At 40.8% G+C, this 22,944-nt stretch overlaps 1 protein-coding gene and 1 pseudogene across 1 annotated transcript; both read right to left on the reverse strand.

The window, feature by feature from the left end:
• Positions 1-206: 206 nt before the first annotated feature.
• On the reverse strand, positions 207-22,731 carry LOC134875314 (CD209 antigen-like protein E; annotated as a pseudogene).
• LOC134875312 (general transcription factor II-I repeat domain-containing protein 2-like) lies at positions 13,476-17,348 on the reverse strand. The gene is made up of 2 exons (XM_063899840.1): positions 16,329-17,348; positions 13,476-16,202 (listed from the first exon to the last, which is right to left on the reverse strand). Exon 2 carries the CDS (start codon positions 15,200-15,202, stop codon positions 13,898-13,900), a length of 1,305 nt encoding a protein of 434 aa, XP_063755910.1. The 5' UTR covers positions 15,203-16,202; positions 16,329-17,348; the 3' UTR covers positions 13,476-13,897.
• Positions 22,732-22,944: the final 213 nt, after the last annotated feature.

Consider the following 22,944-nt stretch of genomic DNA (forward strand, 5'->3'; position numbering starts at 1 on the left):
ATTTTTGAAATACTGTGTTGAAAAACCTCAAAATGAAGTTGTTGAAAAAAAAAAGCTAGAGTTCACTTAATGTAATACAAATGTTACTGTTAAAAGAAAGTTAAGCACTTTTTGTTTTTTTAATCCACATAAATTTGTGTTTGTTTATCATGTTAGAAAACTTCATGATGAGAATTGCACAAGTTATACAGTCAGAGACATTAAGACAAAATTATTATCTTCATTATTTATTTACAACATCCACAGGAAACCCTATGCATAATGTCAAATGTTTGATTAACATTTCAAAAGTTTCAATCAACAAAGCAGCCAACATCTTTTGAACTTTCTACTTCTATTACGAAAGTGAACGAATCACACAATCATACTGATGCACAATTAAAGTAATCACACTTGTGCTATGTACAGCAAATATAAATCTATTATAAACAGTATTCATTGCTAAAAAAAATCCAATAGAAAAAAATTATCTATTTTGAATCCCTGATAGAAAAAAAGTAATTTCAGAATATAATATTATTTAACGGTATTAGGCAGTAATACATAGTTAACACCTTTGCTAATATAACTCATGGCAGCACCACAGCTCTGCTCCAAGGCTTCAGAAAAAGTGACTGACTTCCAGCTTAGCATTTCTACATTCGAGTAAAGATGATTTAATATGAGCAGAACATTTCATTTATAATCCTATAGTGGTTGATAGATTAATTAGCAGTACAATGTTTCAGCAAAAAGCATTTTTCTTTCAGATTTTCTTGCCTCTAAAATACGTTGTAGTTCAGAGCTATAATTCAAACGTTTTCAATCATACCTGGATTTATTAGTTGATGTCAAGTCCTACAATCCATTGTATACAACCCATTACTTTTTTATTGTTTATTTCCTTAACCCAGGAAGTCAGAAAGTGAGTTTGTTTTAGTTTGTCTGTCTGTTGATCAGCAGGTAGAAACTACTTGCCTGATTGTCATAAAACTTGGTAAACAGGTGTAGCATGCGCCAAGAAAGAACCCGTTACATTTCTGAGCAGATCAGATAATTTTTATCAATGGAGGTGACCTTGGAAGAAGTCAGCACCCTCACAGAGTGCCTTTCTATTTTTTGTTTAGTTCTACAGACCTAACAAGTAACAATCCAACAATAATCACATTTACCTTATTTTAAATTCTAATATTCATTATAACGTAATTAACCACAAAAGTAATGGAATATGTAAATAATAAAATCAGCTTTTAAGGTAAAGTAACTGCTGCAGATCAGCTGCTTTAAATTTCTTCACACTACTGTAAACTAATTTTAAGGACTATTTCGTACAGATAGAACCACCTATAACTTTGGTCCAAAGTAAGAAATTAAGAAACAATAAGTGTATACTTCATTAATCTCATGTTCCTCTTGTAAACATGTGTTAACATTGCTGACTTGATTGTGTCAGACCTAATAAGGGTTTAAGATGCAAAGCATGCAGTTGAGAAACTCAAAATGGTCCACTAGTTTCCGTGGACAATCAGAGCGGTGTTGAGGTGTCAGTGTGGTATAGCGGTACTGGCGCCTGCGACCATCTCTTTCTCACAGATGAAAGGCCAGTACATGGAGCAGGGAGCATCGTACCAGCTCCGAATCGCTACCCGTTCCATTACTTGTGTTTTCACAATGTAGCCACAGTCCTCATCGATGTGGTTGTTGGGCTCACCAACCTCCCAAAAACTAGTGAGTAGAAAGAAAACAAGACAAAAATCCCTGTGGTCAACAACACATTAAAAGGAATCGATGAACACAAACACTCAAACGACTCTGCTCTGACGCTACCTCTGAATTTCAAGGGAGGGAGCGACAAACTCGGTCGGATTTGCTACCCTCCGCATCGTGCACCACTCAAAATGTGTCGCTTCGCTTCAAAGTTCACATCTTTTCAATTTAAACCTTTTTTACCGCTGATATTTCAATGCTTAACGAATGAGATGACAGTTTTGTGTAGCAGCGCAAGTTAGAAGGGGAGGTAACCATAAAAGAAAAGAAGAAAAAGCTAGCCGTTTTCCTCGCGATGCTCTGCGCACAACCTTGCAGAATGGATGAATGCAGCTTAAGTTGTTAAATTGTTGTTTACAAAGAAGATATGTGGAGATGTGCAGTGCTTCATTGTTCCTGTCAGGCAGTGCCCATGAGAGTAAAAAAAACACATTGTAATTCCAATAAATTATCACAAATCTGTCCAGAAAAGATGTGTGCAGAAAAACATAAAAGTGGCAGACGCATAAAAAGTGTCTCAAAGATTTAAGGAAAAAGTCATATATTACAAAAACTTTCAAATCACCTTGGAACTTTGAGTCCAGCCAGAAAAACATGAGGAAGAAAAAATAAACATCTCAGCAGGAAAGGAGCATGTTGAGGAATGTTAGGGGCCAAAAGAGGAATGATAAAAGGTTAGTCATTTTCAGAATGAGGAAGAGAAATCTGACGATTATCTGAAAATATGTTGAGTTGGCACAAAAAAAAGACACAGAACATAAACAATGGTCAAAGACATACTGTAGAAGATGAAGAAAGGTTTGCGTTTTAAAGCTAAATGTTTACTTTCACGCTCTGACAACACGTTGTTTTTCATTGAAATGTCAGAGGTCAGGGTGATATGGAGTGCAGCCCCCTGCAGCAGTTACATAACGCTTCTCAGAGCTGCTGTTTGCAGCCAGAGCACGCAGCACGATCCTGGCCTCCCTGCAGCTGCTACCTAACTTCGGGAACATTAAGAACCTTTTAGTCGGCATTGTTTCTGTACCATCTGTAACCTCTGCCCCAGACTGTTACATCTGAATGATGTCAATAGTTAGAGAGGGAATCTCCGTTTTAGTTTTTGCAGACTATTTACATGGACAAAAACCTATACAGTGGGGCAAAAAAGTATTTAGTCAGCCACCAATTGTGCAAGTTCTCCCATTTAAAAAGATGAGAGAGGCCTGTAATTTTTATCATAGGTACACCTCAACTATGAGAGACAAAATGAGAAAAAAAATCCAGGAAATCACATTGTAGGATTTTTAAAGAATTTATTTTCAAATGATTGTGGAAAATAAGTATTTGGTCAATAACAAAAGTTCATCTCAATACTTTGTTATATACCCTTTGTTGGCAATGACAGAGGTCAAACGTTTTCTGTAAGTCTTCACAAGGTTTTCACACACTGTTGCTGGTATTTTGGCCCATTCCTCCATGCAGATCTCCTCTAAAGCAGTGATGTTTTGGGGCTGTCGCTGGGCAACACAGACTTTCAACTCCCTCCAAAGATTTTCTATGGGGTTGAGATCTGGAGACTGGATAGGCCACTCCAGGACCTTGAAATGCTTCTTACGAAGCCACCCCTTCGTTGCCCTGGCGGTGTGTTTGGGATCATTGTCATGCTGAAAGACCCAGCCACGCTTCATCTTCAGTGCCCTTGCTGATGGAAGGAGGTTTTCACTCAAAATCTCACGATACATGGCCCCATTCATTCTTTCCTTTCCACGGATCAGTCGTCCTGGTCCCTTTGCAGAAAAACAGCCCCAAAGCATGATGTTTCCACCCCCATGCTTCACAGTAGGTATGGTGTTCTTTGGATGCAACTCTGCATTCTTTCTCCTCCAAACACGACGAGTTGAGTTTTTACCAAAAAGTTCGGTTTTGGTTTCATCCAGGGGTGAAAGTAGTTTTCATTTCTTACAGGTGCTACAATGTCCGGTGTGTCACTCACTGTATTATTTTTTAACTCCGTCTTACCCGGGGGGGGTATTCTTAACTACTTCACATTCTTGTGGGCCTACCTAAGTGTTCTATGTGAAAAAATGACATTACAAAATATTTCAGTTTGTAAATATTTTACTGTGAGTACTTTATTTTCAGTACATTTGGAACTGGACTGAAAAATGCAAAATGATGGAAAAAACTAAAAAAAATATTTTAAAAAATCAAAGTAGGCCTAATTGTCTTCTTCAGGGTGCCGGTGAGCCATGCCACATGAACAATTCAAAATGGTGGATTCCCTCCATCCAAACATATTAAAAACACATTCCAGATTAGTAACTTGACTGAAAAATACAAAATGGTAGAAACAAAAAAATATATATAAAAAATCCAAGTAGGCCTAGTTGTCATCTTCAGGTTGCTGGTGAGCCATGCCACATAACATGCAAAATGGTGGATTCCCTCCATCCAAACAAAATATTTAAAACAAATTCCAAACAGGGCTGAAGTAGTTGTCCTCTTCAGGGTGCTGGCGAGCCATGCCAGATGTGGAATGTGCTGCTCTTCTCCCTTTGGCAAGCCAGGTCTTCACATATGGCAAAGGATTCCACTGGTTGGTTGGGGGGCCAACTGTACTGATGAAGAGAAGGTTTGCAGCATTTTTGGTCGTCAGTTTGCTCCTGTACTCAGTAATGATATTGTTCATTGCGCTGAACCCCCTCTCACAGTCTGCATTACTTGCTGAGAGGGTGTCTACTGCTATGCACAACTTTTTCATGTTGCTTGGAATGCTTCTCCCCCCACTTGCCTTATATTCAACAAATCCAAGGTGTGTTGTTTTCTCATTTACATGTAGAGTATGACACAAAGCCCTCACCTCATCCTCTCCATGTCTGGGATTGGCATGATCCCATTTCTTTGGGTCAAGGGCTGCCATTTGGTTCATCAGTGTGGTGTAACTTTCTTTTCTTTGAGCTGCAACACTGGCCTGTGCTCTGTTGGCTGTGGTTGTGAAGAGCCTCTCATTCAAAAGTCTGCCACTGCTTGGATGAACTTTGATGCATCAATGATGGGGGACCTGCCGACTTTTAAATCTTCTTCCTTGAATTTCATGTCTTTCTCGGCCTGACTTGCCTCAACTGCATGCTGTCCTGGGTATGTGATAAGGCTTCCTATCCTCTTGGTGTATGTTAGCATGATGTCATGAGCTTTTGGCAGAGTGATCCCCCTGTTCTGAAGTATCTCAGAGAGATTCTTCAGTTCCATCAGGACATCAGCCATCAGAGCAAGATTTTTCACAAAGTTGATGGAGCACAACTTAGAGAGCAAGCCTTGAAATTTGGCCCTCTCTCTGCCATCTTTTGTGCAGTCTTCTGATGCTTCACGGAAGTGCTGTGCCAGTGCTCCATAGGAATACCAGACTGCATTAACAGCTCGCCATGAGGAGGCCACCCATCGGACATTGAAGACTCTTCCGATTCTTCTCAATGTGATATGGAGATTGTGGGCGCACTCACTCAGCTCCCGCATGCTTTTTGGGGACTGGCTGTATAATGTGTACAGGGCATCAAGGAACGCCTGGAAGTCCTTTGTCCCTCCAGTGGCTTCCAATGCCTGAGCCACCGCCAGCTCCAGCCTATGATTCAGGCAGTGCCATAGAACTATATTTGGGAAGTCATCTTGGAGCAGCTTCCCAACGCCTGACTTCACTCCCAGCATCACATTGGCCCCATCACTGCAAAATCCAATAAGCATCTCCTGCAGGAGCTCCATTGTGAAGCCATTGTTGAGGAGACAGTGCATTATCTTGCCTTTGATGTGAGCAGCAGACAAATTGTCCAGCTCAATCAAATCTAAGGGAAAAGCAATGGGCTCCATCTCGCCGTCAATGCTGGCCTTTAAAAACACAATCAGTGTCGATTTGTGCCCCACACTGGTTGACTCATCAGCCAACACAGTAATTTTACTTTTATTTTCAATTATCCTCCTCACAATTTGATGTTTCATTTGAGTTGATACATGGTCAATTATGTCAACACAGACTGTCTTGCTGTGCAGAATGCGACCTAAATTGAGTGAATTTGCTTCTTGAAGATCAATTAATTTCTCAAAATCTGTAAAAGGCTTGTCATGTTTGGCAACAAAATAAGCGGTCCTGAACACTTTGGCAGTGGCCTCAAACGCAGACTCCTGGCTGGTGGCATTCATGTTTAAAAGGATCTCTTTCTGTGCAGTTTTAAGAATCTTAACAGCTTCATTGTGGGCTGCAGATTCTCTGTGCTCATGAATTTTTTTGCGGAGAGATGACAGCTGCACGGTCCTTGAATGGCCACATGGGGCGATATTCCCCTCTGCCCAATTGCTTACGATATTAACACCTCGAGATGCGCTGACACCAAGGCCCTTAACATCACGGCATGAGATGCAGCCAAGCATGCCATTTTGGGCATACAACCATTCGTTTTTTGTTCTGAACTGTTCAAATTGCTCCTTTGACCAAACAGGGGGGTAAGCGGTAGACCTACTTGCAGCAGGCCCAGCATCACTTGTTGACGGTCCTGCACCTGCAACGTTACTCTCATTCACACTTGCGTTCTCATTCACTTCCTTCGCGCAAGGGACTGCATGCACCGAGCCATCTGTTTTTCTGACTTTTTCCTGATTTTCATTTTCAATAACTCGGTCCTTTCTTTTAATTAGCTCGGTTATTCTTTTCTGCATTCTTTTATCTCTCCGTATCACAATGCTTTTCTTCACAGCACGCACTTCCTCAATCAGCTTCTGAAAACATTCCCATATATTGGCTGTCTAGTTGATACACTGTAAATATTTTAACACGTGATAATGTAAATATTACAGGGAGTGAGAGGGCTCATATGAATACTTTTTAGGGTGTCAGGAAAACGCTTGCTTACTTTACAAAGCATGCTCACATTTAAATCACAAGCTTAAGGTCCTGTAGCCCACTAAAGCGGACGCTCTGCTCAGCTGTGCCCCCGTTACAAACAGCGTGAACAGCCTATTTGAAGAAGAGTAATTTATTATTTGTCCGAGTAGAAGACATGTCTCAGTATGCCACCCAATCACAAAAACATGAAGTTTTTGAAAAGCCGATTTAACATTTCGCTGACAGTTTTAAAGACGAGAGTCGAGACGACTTCATTCACTAGAACTAACTGCGGAGCAAGCGCGGGCAGGAGATGGAATCAAACCGAACGCAAGCTCCAGAAAGGCACCAACAGAAAGACCAAAATATATGGGATATTTGCAGACGTTTTGAAAACTGATTACCATAGGCTACTGGATGGCTTTCCCATTAGTACAATTTAGTACCATTATTTCCAAATATTTTTTGTTGGGGTCTGAATAGGGGTGGATTTGAAAGCGTCAGTCGATGCAATTGGAAGCTGCGCACGCAGGAGATCCTTTGACTAATGACTATTTTAAGCAAGCCAAGCTGTTATCTTCATCGGAGCTGGTCAAAAATGACATATTGTGGGTAGCCTAGATATGTTTTCTTCTTAAAAGGCGTGCGTTACTGCATTTTTTGGATTTAAAAAAAAAAAGAAAATGTATTCAACATAATAAACCCTTATCAAATCTTACCGGTGCGCCGCACCGCCGCGAAATCTTTTACAGGAACGCAGCACCGCCTCGCACCGGCTTACTTTCACCCCTGGTTTCATCTGACCATATGACATTCTCCCAATCCTCTTCTGGATCATCCAAATGCCCTCTAGCAAACTTCAGACGGGCCTGGACATGTACTGGCTTAAGCAGGGGGACACGTCTGGAACTGCAGGATTTAAGTCCCTGGCGGCGTAGTGTGTTACTGATGGTAGCCTCTGTTACTTTGGTCCCAGCTCTCTGCAGGTCATTCACTAGGTCCCCCCGTGTGGTTCTGGGATTTTTGCTCACCGTTCTTGTGATCATTTTGACCCCACGGGGTGAGATCTTGCGTGGAGCCCCAGATCGAGGGAGATTAGCAGTGGTCTTTTATGTCTTCCATTTTCTAATAATTGCTCCCACAGTTGATTTCTTCACACCAAGCTGCTTACCTATTGCAGATTCAGTTTTCCCAGCCTGGTGCAGGTCTACAATTTTGTCTCTGGTCTCCTTTGACAGCTCTTTGGTCTTGGCCATAGTGGAGTTTGGAGTATGACTGTTTGAGGTTGTGGACAGGTGTCTTTTATACTGATAACGAGTTTAAAAGCTGCCATTAATACAGGTAACGAGTGGAGGACAGAGGAGCCTCTTAAAGAAGAAGTTACAGGTCTGTGAGAGCCAGAAATCTTGCTTGTTTGTAGGTGACCAAATACTTATTTTACCGAGGAATTTACCAATTAATTCATTACAAATCCTACAATGTGATTTCCTGGATTTTCTTTTCTCATTCTGTCTCTCATAGTTGAGGTATACCTATGATTAAAATTACAGGCCTCTCTCATCTTTTTAAATGGGAGAACTTGCACAATTGGTGGCTGACTAAATACTTTTTTGCCCCACTGTATAACACACCACAGGAAAAGGAAAACCCCCCAAGCATATTAGGGCCTCTTTAAAAATGACATAATACAACCTGGGAATCAATGTCATGTCTTCCAGTAGTATTTTCCCCAACAAACAGTCCACATTTCCCAAATATAAAATTTGACAAAGAATAAAACTGTATCTGTATGATTTGAAGGCACAATGACTAGGATGTGTTCTTTACAAAGAAAAGTTCAAAGTTGGACCAATGGGTAAAAGCCAGCCCCAGATTTGACTTCATTGTGTAATCCAACATTGTTTTCCAAACGCTTTTGGAGTGAAGGAACTTGACTTCCTTTAAAAGATTATTTTCCCTCCAAAAATGTCCTGACCCCCATGACACGATTTTCCAGTGAAACAGGAAGAATTGTATTAAAGTTCCCACTTTATTCCCCTCATGTACTTCCCCCATTCTGTGCACCACAACAACAACAACCGTCAGCTTGCAGGCCAAATCCTGCTCCGAAGTCTAGGTATGTGAGAGGTCAGTATTCAGCAGAGGTCCAATGATCCGTTTATCTGATTGTGGGTGTTTGACTTAGTTGTGTGTATCACAGACTGTGTGGATCCAGAGATGAACTCACAGGTTGGGCTTTAAAGACTTGGTAATCACATGTCAAGTCTACATGTCCTGTCCTGTCTTTTATAACAGCTCTTCCCCTTTTCACGTTTAATTGCGCTTTTGTGTGTTTTGCACGCTTCAGTTGTAATGTGTTTTTTTTTCAAGTCATGCGTATTCTCCCACTTCCCTCGTGCTGTTTTAAATATAAGCACTGACCAATTGTTTAATACTATGATATCTGTAATCCAGTGGCGGGCCGTGCATTTCACACCTAGGCCTTCAGTGATGTCCTACACAGTCCTACCTGAATTATTCCACCTCATAATGCCATCATTATGACGCCATGGCTCTAGAAACTATACATTTAGACAGAAACGCAGTATAACCGGGCGTTGCATCACCTTAACATAGTCAAGTACAACAGAGTTATATTAATATTTCTGAAGCATTTATAATCAATACATCAGCATTTACAGTTAACTTAATTAATCAGATTATCTGACAAACCGCTCCTTGACACCTGTGTCCGTCACATAACGCAGGACAAGTGCCAGCTGTGCTACATTACCCACATCTGACGTCTCGTCCACCATAACAGCGACAAAGGGTGCTTTTTTAATCTTCATTTTGATCTCTTCTCCCATCACTTCAGCAATAGCATAAATCAGGTCGTTTTGTATTTTGCCTGACGTCCCAGTAAACATGTTGTTTGTGTACAGGTGGTAATGCAAATCTGTGTTGTTCTCAGCAAGAAAAGAAAGAAGCTCCACGTAGTTTCCTCTGTTTCTGGACTTGGCGCTTTCATCGTGTCCCCTAAATGAAAGTTCCTGTTTACCCAAAAACAGGACACAATCAATCAGTCTTTCAATATTTTCCTATTTTTGTTCACCCTTTCGTTGTGGAGCTCCGTTTCCCTGCGCACTTGTTCGTTGAGCTGTAGATCCACTCGGGTGTCCCCAAAGGTTTTCAAAAGCACCAGTGCTTCCAAGTGCCCAGCTGTGCTTTGGTGTCTCGTTGCTGCCTTGGTTAGACAACTCAAGTTTGCAAATTTAGTGTGGCTCCAAACACCAAATCGATCAGTTGCAAATACCAGGCATTCCCGGCAGTACAATTTGCAGTGCCTCTCGGAGGCTGTGAGCCAGGGGTACCGCTCGTAGTTTCCCTGCTGTGCTAGGCTCACTAGCGTTGGAGTTGGTCGTTCCCTTTTCAAGATGTGTAGCTTTACTTGAAAAGTTTGTTTTGAAAATGGCGTTGTAATTATATCTTCGACCAAATTGATCTCTTCTCCTCCTTCAGCCATTGTGGGTTGAAAAAAATAGCTTGTAGAAATCTACACAAATTAGCTCGCTCAAGTTGTAGTTCTGTTTGCTAGCTTTGCCCATAGACTGTATGGCTCTGCCTACTGCCTAGCTCTGCCTCTCAATAGTGCGTATCCAATCAGAAGATGTGCACGTGCTAACGTTAGCGTACGCCTGCTAGCTGGCCCGTTGTCGCCACCTCGAAATCTGATTGGTTAACGCCACAGTTTTGTTTGCGTTCACTTTAAGCTACAGCCGCCCGCACTGTTGATTCTGAAGGCCTAAGGGCAGATTTCTTTGACCCTAGCAACACATTATGGCTGAAATATGATTGGATAAAAGCTGTAACATAAAGGCCAGCCCTCCAAATCTCGTTCTGAGGCTGGAAGCAGCGCAGCCAAGACGAACGCTATAAAATGAAGAGAATAGACTATGGGGAATAATTTAATACGTATTTGTGGAAAAAATATATCAAAATTTAATTTATATTCTGATGATGTTTAGGCCAGCAGAGAAGGCCTTGCTGGCCCTGACGGCCCACCACTGCTGTAATCACAGCGTTTACCATGACTACTGTTTAGAAATGGACCAACAAGAATGTTTAAAGATTTTTTTGTTTTTTAATCAATGCATAGGGATGTTTCCAGATGTTTGTGAGAGCTTTAAGTCTAGAGTTTAAAACCAGATGACTAACGGAAAAATAAATGTAGCATTAAATCCAATTATTGATTTACAGCTGGCTTGAAGTTTAGCTTTAAAAATATGTAAACCTACTATTTTAAAAATGATTCAGAGAAAATACCAAATATAATTGTTTATATTCAGTATTTTTTTTACAGGCCTTTGACGAATACCATTTGTTATGGGAATCAAGACTTCCAGAGCTAAACATCAGAGTACATGGGTGCTGCAGTAAGTTTAAACATGTTTGTGTTAACAAAATGAAAGACTAAACGCAGACATTTTTAGACAGTAGAGATTAATAATAGAAAGTAGGAAAAATTACTCTAGAAGATAACTTTTGGGAATTGATGGGATACGGGTTAGTGCCAATGCTGCAGCCCTGGTAAGTTTAACAGGAGCTGTAGCTTGACCTTTGCACGATTGATGATTAACTGACATTTACCTTCGCTGTAGTGGAGATCATTTATGTTAAGTAAACCCCAGGAAAATTATTATGTTTTTTTAGGAAGACCAATGAAAAATGTTCAGACCTACCCTCCGACAAGCGGGTTGCCATCCACCCATTTCCACTGATCCTCCGTGTGCTCGTCACTGATCCCAAACCAGAATGCGTTCCAATGACCTCTGGGAAGAAGATCCCACAGGAACGTCTGAGAGGAAACACACACCAAGGGTTCAGAGGAGATGCCGGCCGCTTCACATTTGAACACATTCCTTTATTGTTTTTGTCTGTCAGAGAGATGACTGAATGCTTGACATTTCATTTATACTTAAAGGTCCCCTATCATGCTACTTTTCAGGTCCATATATGTATTTTGTTGCTTCACTGTGACATGTTTTCATGCTTCAATGTTGAAAAAGCCCTTTATTTGCCTCACACTTCCTGTACATAAATGACCACTTTTCACTCCGTCTGAAAAGGCTCTGAAGAGCCCAGCCCCGAACTTTGCAAAAGCGCACTCTGCTCTGATTGGTTAGCTGGCGACTCTGTTGTGATTGGTCAACCACTTAGAGACTTGTCAAATGTCCCGCCCTTGAAAAAAACTGAAAAAATGGCATCGCTTGTTGTGCCGTACCAGTTTATTACAAATAAATAATGATGGATGATCAGTAATAATTTCAAAGTGACACAGAGACTTTGGATTAACCTTCAGCAGTGTTTGTATGACCTTGAACATAACTTTTGATCACAAACAGCAAAGACTGTTTATAGCTATGGCTCTGTAAAGTGAAGCAGTTTTCTTGCTCTTTCTTGGCTGCTAGTTCAGTGAGTTTTGTTCATACAGTGATGAGACTTATACCAATGGAATCCGTGGACTCTCAGGTTTCATATGATATGTGGTTTGTGCAGATAGCATAAAATAAAAAAATAGCCGTAGCTCACTCGCTGTAGCGTTAGCTCGTTTTCGTTCAGTGCTGATTTAGACGCTTGGTGTTGCAATTATGTTTCGTTTTGGTAAAACTGGTTAATATGGTCTGGTAGCTGAGTTTCTTTCCGTTAAGTGGGTATGCCATATTAATAGGTTGTTAAATATTAACATGCCCTGAGACGCTGTTTCAGTTGCTGCGTCTTGGCTTAAGGGGTTAACGTGTTGTGATGAAAAACCATCGCCGTATTTCTGCACAGTTCAGGTTAGTGGGCATACAGCCTGAAAGCTTGGTAGCGTAGCATTTATAGCGTTAGCTTGCTGCTTTGAAAACAGCCCCACAATTCATCTGCGTCTGGAAAGCGGGTCTGCTACCCACCGGATTTCGTTCTGCCTAGTTCTGTCAAAAAGTCTATGGGCGGTTACAAGCCAAGTGGGCGGAGCCATGAATAATAATTAAGCTTTGCTACGACACACTGACGGAGACTTCAGATTGGCCCATATCTTCCGCCTATTTTTTTTAATTGGCTATTGCATACAGCAGACAAGTTCCATAGTTTTCAAACCTACCATAGTTCATAAACTCATATTGACCTATCTTATGTCAAAAACTACAGGGAAAAACGTTTTTTAGCGGAAGATCCCCTTTAATATATCACCAGACAGGATGTTGATAGAAATACAATCCAATGATTTTTAGACTGGTGATATTCAAGTATATTATATCTTTTTGAAAATAGTCCCAAACAAATGTAATTAACTCCTGTTCTGTATTATGTAGTGATAGTCATGTTGCAGCCGTGCAGCTGTACCTGCTCCTCTGCCGTGTGGATTATGGCCAGGTGGCCTCCTTTGCTCTGGCAGAAGGACTGGCTCTCGGGCCAATCCCTTGTGGTTCTCGAGATGAAGTAACAGCTGTTGTTGAAGAGATGCCAGTCCACGGGGCAGACGATAGGGGCCTTTGTTGCTGGTTTGATCACCTCAGGAGCTGATGACACGCAGAAAGAGGGAGATAAGGCATCAAGGAAGCAGAACACTAGGCTCAAATGTGCACTTCTGTAATTGAATGTGTGCTAAAGTTTAACATGAATGAGACGTATTGACACCTATGGAGCCATCTACCTTTAGTAATCGTCTTGGTTGCCAGTTTAGCCAGCAGCTCGTCCTTCTCTATTTGCAGCTGGTTTTTCTCCTGCTCCAGTTTGCTGATGGAGGCAGTCAGAGCCGACATGTTTACGTCCTGCGTCTGCTTCTGGATCTCTGATGTTGCTTCACCTCCGCCCTGCTGTTTGTTCTTATCTATAGAACATACGGTGCAACACACTGACGTGTTTAAGGCCAGCCACCAGGAATTATGGGTATGTGGACAATATTTTCTAAATAGGACCCCTTATTCAAGGTTCAAGACCAGTGGTACTCAACCTTGTCCTAATCAGGAGCCACATTGACGAAAAAATATTTTTGCAAGAGCCACAATCCAAAAACGCTCCTTTCCTCCCTGAAAGCATTATGCATTTGAGAATATGGATCATAGTAATATGTTACTAAGGAATGAAAAGCATAATGTACAGTGCAATAACTGTGATTTATTATTTTCACTGCAACCACAAAACACACATTGCTGATCATCACTGCCCATAACAACAGATAACAGACAGCATGTTTACTGATCATCACAGTCCATATAACAGCAGATTATAGACAGCAGGGGTTGTCAGAAGAGTAATGTTGTGCTTACTTCACACTCAATGTGATTTCTGACACTCCTTCTGCCGCACAAGTGATTTGAAGTTGGGCTCTGTGCTGGAAACGGCGATCCGAAGGGCCTCTGTTGTGTGCTGCAGACTCAATCTGTTTCGGTTGGGACATTTTATTTTTGAGAGCGCAGAGAATGCTGCTTCACACCGGTATGTGGACGGAAACATTGAGATGATGCGTCTTGCCAGTCTGGAGATATTTGGTAGATGCCCCACCAGTTTCCAAAAGTCCACGACATCTGTAATCCGAAACTGAAGCTGAAGTTCATCTGAGCTCTTTAACTCCACAAACTCCATTTGAAGCTGCACAAGTCTGAGCTGGTCGCTTATTTGCTTCATTTCATTGACCTCAATCAGGAATGGGTTTTTCACAAGTAAAAAAATATTGCTATGGTCCTTGAAGTCGTGGAATCTTGATGTGTAGTTTTGCTTGAGCTCAGTTAGCACGTCACAGAATTGTGATTGACAGGGCAGGAGAGCGTCTGCATGCATCGCCATCACTTTCTGCACGGTGGGGAAGAAACGGTAATCAGAACCACGGACACTTCGTTCAAGTACATCCAGTTTGTCAGAGAATACTCTGACAGCCGTGTAGAGCTCATACACGGTCTTGTTTCTTCCCTGCATCTTGAGATTAAGTTCGTTCAAGTGCTGCGTAATGTCACACAGGAACGCAACAGACAGCACCCACTCTTCATCATCCAAAAAGGAAAATCGGGAAGTCTCCCCTTGGCCGACAATGAAGGATTTCAGGGGTTCAAGCAGGTCCATGAAATGTGCAAGCATACGTCCTTTAGACAGCCATCTGATCTCGGTGTGTAACACCAAATCTCCATAGTGAGTGTTAAACTCCTCACACAGCAGTTTAAAATGTAGGTGGTTTCTTGCACGGGCCCTGATATAATTAACCACTTCGATTACATTTGCCATCACTTCATTCAGACATTTGAACTTAGCAAACAAGGCTTGTTGATGCACAATACAATGGTATGAGAAAATACCCTCAGCAGCAACCCCGCCGTTTTTCAGCGTTTCTTTCAACAAAGCCACGGCTCCGTTCCTCTTACCAAGCATCGCCGGTGCGCCATCTGTTGTGAATGCTGTGATTTTTTCTGGTCCAATGTTCAACTTTTCTAATGTTTCCAGCACAGCGTTTTTTATTTCAATGCCCGTTGTTCCATTTTCCAGTGAAACCATGTCAAGCAGTTCTTCTGTAATGTCAAACTTACTGTTGATGGCTCGGATAAAGATGAGTAATTGTGGCGTGTCATTGATATCCAAGCTTTCGTCCATTGCAAGGCTGACAAACTCAGCGGATGACAGTTTGTCCTTAAGAGTATGTGCAATGTTCTCTGAAATGTTTGATGCCCTCCTAGCTACAGTAGAATCCGACAGTGAATTTTTTTTGCCTCTCGTTCCAGGTCTTTTTTCTCAGGAAACAACGTTGAACAAGCCAGCAGTATGCAATCCTTCACCATTTCTCCATCAGTATATGGCTTCATCTGTTTCATCAGTTCATGTGTGATTTTGTAGGATGCCTCTGTCGCTCTTTCACTCGTATTAGTGTGGAATAAGTTTTTTTGAGCAGTTCGGTTCTGTTTGAGTCTCGCCAGCTTTTCCGCCCTCAGCTCTCCACCTTTCGGAAAGTCGGTGCTGAACTTCGGGTTAGGGTGACCATTTCCATAACACCGAAAAGGAGGACATTATGCGGCATATCAATAAATTACTATGATGTACATAGGACTCTGGTATACTCTCATTTACAATACAATTTTGTGTGGTTTAAAGATGATGTTTGTGTAGCTGAATAGGAAAAAATATGAATGAAAAGTCAAAAAGGGTTTGTTCACAGTATTTGTATTTATTCAATACATTGTGGTGTTCAAAAACTGACCACTGAGATGAATCTTTTAAAGTGCAGAGTGCCACAAAGCAAAACATGTGTGGACTTAAATGGAAAAAACAAATAACAGGTAACATACATAAAAATACAAAAATGCTTTTTTGAAAAGCATAAATAACCTTTTATGTAAACAACAAAGGAGATTGTAAAAAAAACAAAAACATTTACATTCAACTGCTCAAAAAGTATAGCATTTCTAAAGTGCTTCAGTCTTTTGGGGACTTGTCTTCAGTGTCTTCATCTGTATATGTGTGTGTGTGTACAGCAGTCCACCTGTATTTAGGCAAACTCCACATTCACCCTCTGTAGCAGCTCAGGAGACAACAGCACCTCTGACATCATGGCTTCCAAGCCCCAACTGCCCCTGGGCCTGTTTATATCCTGCAGGGACTGGTACAGATAACAACATAGCAAGAATACTGTTATCAACCTTCAAAAATCTGTATTGTTTTCAACCAAATAAATATAAATATTTCATGCAGCCCATCAGTGAACTCATAAGACTAGTGTACTCACCAAAGTAGTTGATTGTCTATCTGCAATGCTTCTGTTCTTTCCTGGCTGCATCCAAGAGTTTTTTGTTTTCAATTAACTTCTTGTACACCTCTGTGCAGGGATAAGTGAAATTGACACACACTTGCAGCTCAGCCTTGACACTGTCCACATCCAGGCGATTCCTCTCGTTTCTCCATGCAGTTATCATTGAAAAGACACGTTCTGTGTGTGCATTGCTGCATGGGATGGAGAAAATATAGGCGCTGACCTTCCTGAGATTCACAAGTGGTACATCTGCTTTGGAAAACAGTTTCAAATATCGTTCCTCACTGTGGCAAACTTCCATTTCTGGTGAGCTGAAGGAACCTTCCACCATGGCATATTCCTCATACAGTCCATCCATATCAATGTCCAGATTGCAGGCCTGGACAGTAGCACTGTAGTCTTCAAATGGCACAGAAGTTTTGAGGCCAAGCTTGGCCACTTTGCTATGAAAGCTTGTGTCAGAGAAGTCATATCTTTCACTGATGTATTTCTTTGCTCTTTCATAAAAAAGCAGAAAAATCTGCTTCACATTTTTTTGACTGGCAAGGGGGCAGCTGCTTCAGTTTGCTGTTAACAATAAACCCAAAGAACCTGTCCTTCATCCTTCTTTCTAGCTTTTGTTTTAGTTCAGTCATTACCTTAAACACTGATGTAATGCTGAAGGATTTTGCCTCAAGTGCTTCGATCGTGTCGGAGAAGACCTTAAGAACATGGCTGAGAAACAGAAAATATGTCTCTGACACCTCATTGCTTTCCTCTCCAAAACATCTCCACACAGTTCTGGCACAGTCCCCCTCACACTCACTCTGGAAGTAGCTGGTCAGGGCCTTCCAATATTTCAGGATTCTGTCAATGGATGGCAGCAGGGACAACCACCTGGTGACAACATGCCGCAGCAGGTTGCATTCCTCCACCTCCACAAACTCACAGAATTCCTTTAATTGCGCTGTTCTGCTTGCTGATATGCTGAAATGGCTGTAAACCTTCAGCACAGCATTTTCCACATCAAAATCAAGGCTGTTTGCTGCATATCTGGTGCGTTATGCAGAATATGGGCCAAACTGTTTGCAGGGAGCACATCTTTTTGGCTCAGTTTCAACTTCTGATACTCACTGTTATGTTTGCCATAATTGACACTGGCATTGTCTGCTGCATATGCAGACATGTTCTTCACTTCTAAGCCAGACATCTCAAGTTTTGCCAGCAGCTGGATTGTTATGGCCTGTGACGTTTCGTTGCTGTCACTATAGAAATCCAACAGGACATGTTGGATGCCTTCATCAAAGTGAAAATACCTTACCACAATGGGAAAACACTTGGTCGTTCCTTTATTTGAGGCATCGGTTGCCACGGAAAAGGGTAGGTTGTTTTCTTTTATGTAGTCGGTATGTAACTGTACAGAATAGGGCCGAGGACGTTCTCGCACAATGCCTTGGCTTTTGTTCGGCCACAGGTCATCCCTTTAGCTGTGGGCGAGTCACTGAAAATCTCCCGGTCCACTTTCACGCCGCAGTCAACACTTCTGTACGACTGGTGTTGCTTTACAGCATGGTAAACCTTGCATAGCTCAGCAGCGGTTATTTTATTATCCAGGGGCGACGAGGCTTCACGAAAAAATGTCCTCATTGAAGAGGTACCTGCCGCACGTCTATTAGTTTTATGCTTCTCCGTATCCGCATGTCGTTCAATGGCAGCTTTTCCCTTACTGCTTATGTCAAAATCACAACGACAAAGTGTGCAGAAGCCATGAAAGGAGTCTCGACTGGTTTTAGATATAAAATCGTGCTCTTTCGTCCATTCTGGATTGAATGAGGTCTTACGTTTTGGTATGATGCAAACTTTCTGTCAAAGAAGCCGGCATATGTATGACGTGGCAGCACATGGAGCCTTGTTTACGTTTTTAACCAATGATATAGCAGATATTTATCTGACACCGCTCTTAGCCAATCATTTGTTAGAACAGATATGTTACGGCATTGGACGTTGTGCTGCGTCCCAGCAAAGATTCTAGAACTCCGCTCTTCAAGCCTAGTGCCTCAAGAAGGAGGACAAATACGCGTCAGGCTTGATGCTGCGCCGGACGCCGGACAGGGCATTGAAAAGCCGGACTGTCCGGCCTAAAGCCGGACGTCTGGCCACCCTACTTCGGGTGTTTTGTGTCGTGATGGCGCTGCAAATTGGACCTTTTAAATTGTGAAATGACGTTGTCACAAAGCAGGCAGATGCATTTTCCCGAACCGGTGGAGACGAAGAAAAACTCGAGTTCCCAGTCCTCTTTAAATGTTCGATATTCCTCTTCATATTTTCTTTTCCTATATTCCTTTGCCATTTTTGCGTAGTGCTGTATGCTAGTTTTCCCAGTGTGACGGAGCATTTATCTCGCGCACCTGCAATCAGAGCGGGAAACCTGAAATCATTTGTGATTGGTTGTTCAGAGGGAGGGGCGGCTTAATACACGTGACTTGTGAGTGATAATGAAATGTTGATGAATTCTGCTGACAATGTTTTTGTTTTTCGTTTTTTAAAGATTTTTGAGATTTTAATTTTTTTTAAGTGGGACTTAAAAGAGCCGCAACTAGTCTTAAAGGAGCCACATGCGGCTCGCGAGCCGCGGGTTGAGTATCGCTGTTCAAGACTGAAGTCCTGATAAATGATTTCTACTTTACTGATGTCAGTGTTAAAAGTCAAAAAAATGTTGTTACAGTTTATATAATATATAATAACATTTTGTCCTTTTACTTTGTCAATGTCCTCTGTATGCTATTTGAAACACACACACACACACACACACACACACACACACACACACACACACACACACACACACACACACACACACACACACTATTTAAATGATAAATTATTGTATTTTTTTATATTTACGTATTTCAAATATTTGCTTTGATTAAAAAATATCTTGGTATTAGTTGTTCTATATTAAAAGAGATGCTTAGAGCTAGTATTAAGGTGTTTATCAGGATACAATGACCTCGTTAATACATAGGAATTATATTGCTGTGAAAACATCTGCTTAACTAACTGTATTTGTTTACATTTCTTGACCAAAAAAGCTATATTTTGCAAGATTGCAAACACTGCATCATATCTTGACAAAGTTATGTACTCTTGTTTACTAAATATAGATTGAAAGCATCATAGTGCAACTGTAGAGATCGGTTTTTGAACTGACGGGTCGTCGGTTCACATCCCCGGTTGGACTGGAGAGTTGCCAGTTCACACCCAGGTCACTAGAGCAAGGCACCTAGTATAAGTATTCTGAATGTATCTAGAACCCTTGTATCACTTAGAAAATGTCCACTTTAGACTTCTTATCACTTAGCATTTGCAGTATCTCTCTGACTCAGCTGGCAGCAGTTAAGCTAACGGGCTCTTAAAAGCAGCTTGGACTGCCTTCTGACTGTTTCAACATAACACGCAAACACTCACCCACATGCTTTATGTGCGAAAACAAATCAGGCACACTTTTGGCAAACGTTCCTAAAAAAATCAATGTTGCAAGGCCTTAACCACTGGATCCTCTTTTATCTTCCCTGAAACTGTTCATTTGGCAATTTTCAACTCACTGCTTCTGCTTTTTTTTCAAAACATCCGAGTGATACGAAATTGTATATTTTTTATACATTCCTGACTAGTACCCTGAAATGTTTGCTGGTTCTGTTAGATTGTCAACAGCTAACGCCTGTGTTGAAAGTTTAGTGGTAGAAGTAGAGGAGTGTACTACATAGCCTCAACCTTATTAAATTAAAACAATATGACGTTAATACTAAAGAACTAAAACGGTGTTTCCATGGTTAAAAAAATGCAAAATAAGCTAAAGATACATTTATATACTCCTCACATAGCTCTCAAAAATCAATAAACAAACCTATTCTCGCTTACTACCTTAGCATGAATATTTATAAGTGTACCAACAATGTTACAATTATCATAGTTTAGAGATATCAAAATATTTGCATGCCTTGAACTCAAAAAGGATCACAGACTTACTGTATGTATGATTTTTTCCTTACCAGCATTAAGATGGCATTTTTTTATCTCATAAAATGTTTTCCTTTTTCAAGTTTTCAAACCAGCATGATTTTTCTTTTTACTCAGCCTGCAATCTTTCTGTGTTTGATTAGCACTTGGCTACCTTTGATAGCACATTACAGCTTATAGATGTTGAAGTCTCCTCTGTATTCAGCAAAAATCTCCAGAGGGTTTCTTCTTTAACGTGTTATGTTTACTTTAATACACAAAGCAATAAAATAAAGAATTACCTGACAGTTTGTGTACTCACAGTGTGCGGTGACGGCTATGATGGAGATGATAGGACGGCACACAGCGTAGCCAGGCACATGGTGGCGAGGCGGTAGGGACCAGGGCCGCTCGGCCTGGGGATTACTCTGACTGGGGACACTGGGTGCGCTGAGGTGGCAAGGGGGAAAAGTTGGTAATTAATACAAATTGGGGAAAAACTAAACAATAATTTCCCATGAATTGTAAGAATAGGGAGTTAAACAAGTCATAATTGACTTTCTAATATTGATATATTGCCGTGAAAACATCTCTTTCAAACAACTGTATTTATTTAAGTTTGTCTCCAAAAAGCACATTTTACAAGACTGCATTGAACACATCAATACCAATGCCAGCTATACATTTTACATAATATAGAGCATGAAAGCACCTTAGTGTACGTTTAAAACGAATGACATTTTTTGTTCCTTGGCTGCTTAAGCGAATAGCTCTTCTGCATAATTCAAAACAAAAGTGTTGTTCACAATGTAGCATTATCAAGGAAAAACTAGGCCGCGTCCCCTAGATCAATAATGAGTTTAGGAGTTTACTGCATCCCAAACATATTTTCCATGATCCTGGGGAAGCTGTTAGTCCCCAGCCCTGACATATGGTACTTGTTTTCATTCTCTCAAAGCTTGAAATTCAAACCAGGCTCTGTGTATAGAATTAAAATCTTGATGCCTTGTCTAATAGAAAAACTATTGTACTGTCAATTTAAATGTCTGCATAACATATACAGTCCCTATCATTTGATCTGCAGCTGAACACTGTTTATCAAAGTGCATTACACTTTTCCAACAATGACACATTTTCTCCCAACTTCACTCTCAGTAACACAAATGTTAGATGAACTTCTTAACTGACAAGAAGAAATATCTCATAATATTTATTTGTAAATATATATATATTTGGTCATCTTTGCAGCAATGTTTAAAACACAATATATCAGGAATAACACTTCAACTCTTCACTATGACTAAAGAGCTCGTACAGCTGTATTAAATCAAATAAACACAATTCAACAAAAGCTCAAAATAATGTATTCAAACTAAACGTATTACACAGAGAAAATTTCTCCTGCTCTGTTCAGACTTGTCAAAAACACACATCAGGACATTTTCCAGGACGTTGGAAATCTGGCTGAACTACAAATGATCAAATCAAGCCGACAGCCTTGGGGAAACTGACTTTAACCTGTTTGAATTTGAAGGAGAAACCACCATGTGAAATTATTTATTCCCACACTCATTCAAGAATTTTCCCTTATGGCTAATGATGCTATAGGCTGTCACTTGCAGAATACTAAGGATCCCTACTTTGTTTTAGATATTGATTTAGTTTAAATTATTTTAACCCCAGGGAATTTACCAGGAACAAATAAAAACCTAATGTCAAGAGGTGTATTATTCAACAAGTGCAACATCTCAATTTAGGGTGTTAACATTTCTGAGTAAGCAGTGAAACACTGAAACAAAAAGGATCTGTTGGTGGCGCAAGGGGAAAAGTCAATGACTGTCAGAGGGTTCATCCTCTAGGGATCATGAATATGAAGTTGAATATATGGATTCTGTTCAACTTGTTTTAAGCCTGTTTTGTTAAGTTCTGGTTTAATTGTACACTGTTGCTGTTTGGTATACTTTTATGTTGTAAAATCCTAATTGTTGTTTTCATTTTGTAAAGCATTTTGCAACTTTTGTTTTCTGAAGTCTTTAAGTTTTAATTCTATGTTTTGATTTGTTAACTTTTTTCTGCCTTAAAGCAGCAAGCAAGAACCGGGCGAAAGTTCCGTATATATGAAAACACATCAGTTTGATTAAATTATTGAAGTTGAATCCTTACCACCGAGTTCAACATCTGGCCTGCGGTTCAGATCGTCGTAAACCCCGTCGTCGTCTATCAGTTTGGAATACATCCCTTCACAGGCCAGGGAGCTCCCGGCAGTCGACATTATATTTACGTTTAAAATAAAAAACTCAAACGTTTGAGTGTGTGGTTAAACAAAGATAGTAACAGGGTCTGAGTCAGTGACCTCTTCTCTGTTTCAATTGTTTTTAAAACGGTCCCTGATGCCTCACTGGATTCAGCTAAGAACCAAGCACGGCAGCTCAGAAGATTTCCGCTCATCCGTTTCAAAATAAAAGCCCAGATGAGGCAATGGTGCTGCGTTTTTAAAACATTTAAAGTAATTCAATTACAATGTAACACTTTGGTACAACGCTGTTTTAATGTTATCAGCCCATATTAGTCGTTTTGGATTATTACTGGACAGATACGCACTGCGCCTCACTTT

The sequence above is a fragment of the Eleginops maclovinus genome, chromosome 13, assembly GCF_036324505.1.
Source record: "Eleginops maclovinus isolate JMC-PN-2008 ecotype Puerto Natales chromosome 13, JC_Emac_rtc_rv5, whole genome shotgun sequence".
Classification (NCBI taxonomy): domain Eukaryota; kingdom Metazoa; phylum Chordata; class Actinopteri; order Perciformes; family Eleginopidae; genus Eleginops; species Eleginops maclovinus.

Coding starts and splice junctions, on each gene's coding strand:
- LOC134875312 (XM_063899840.1), bottom strand. CDS start 15,202: ATGGACGAAAGCTTGGATATCAATGACACGCCACAATTACTCATCTTT.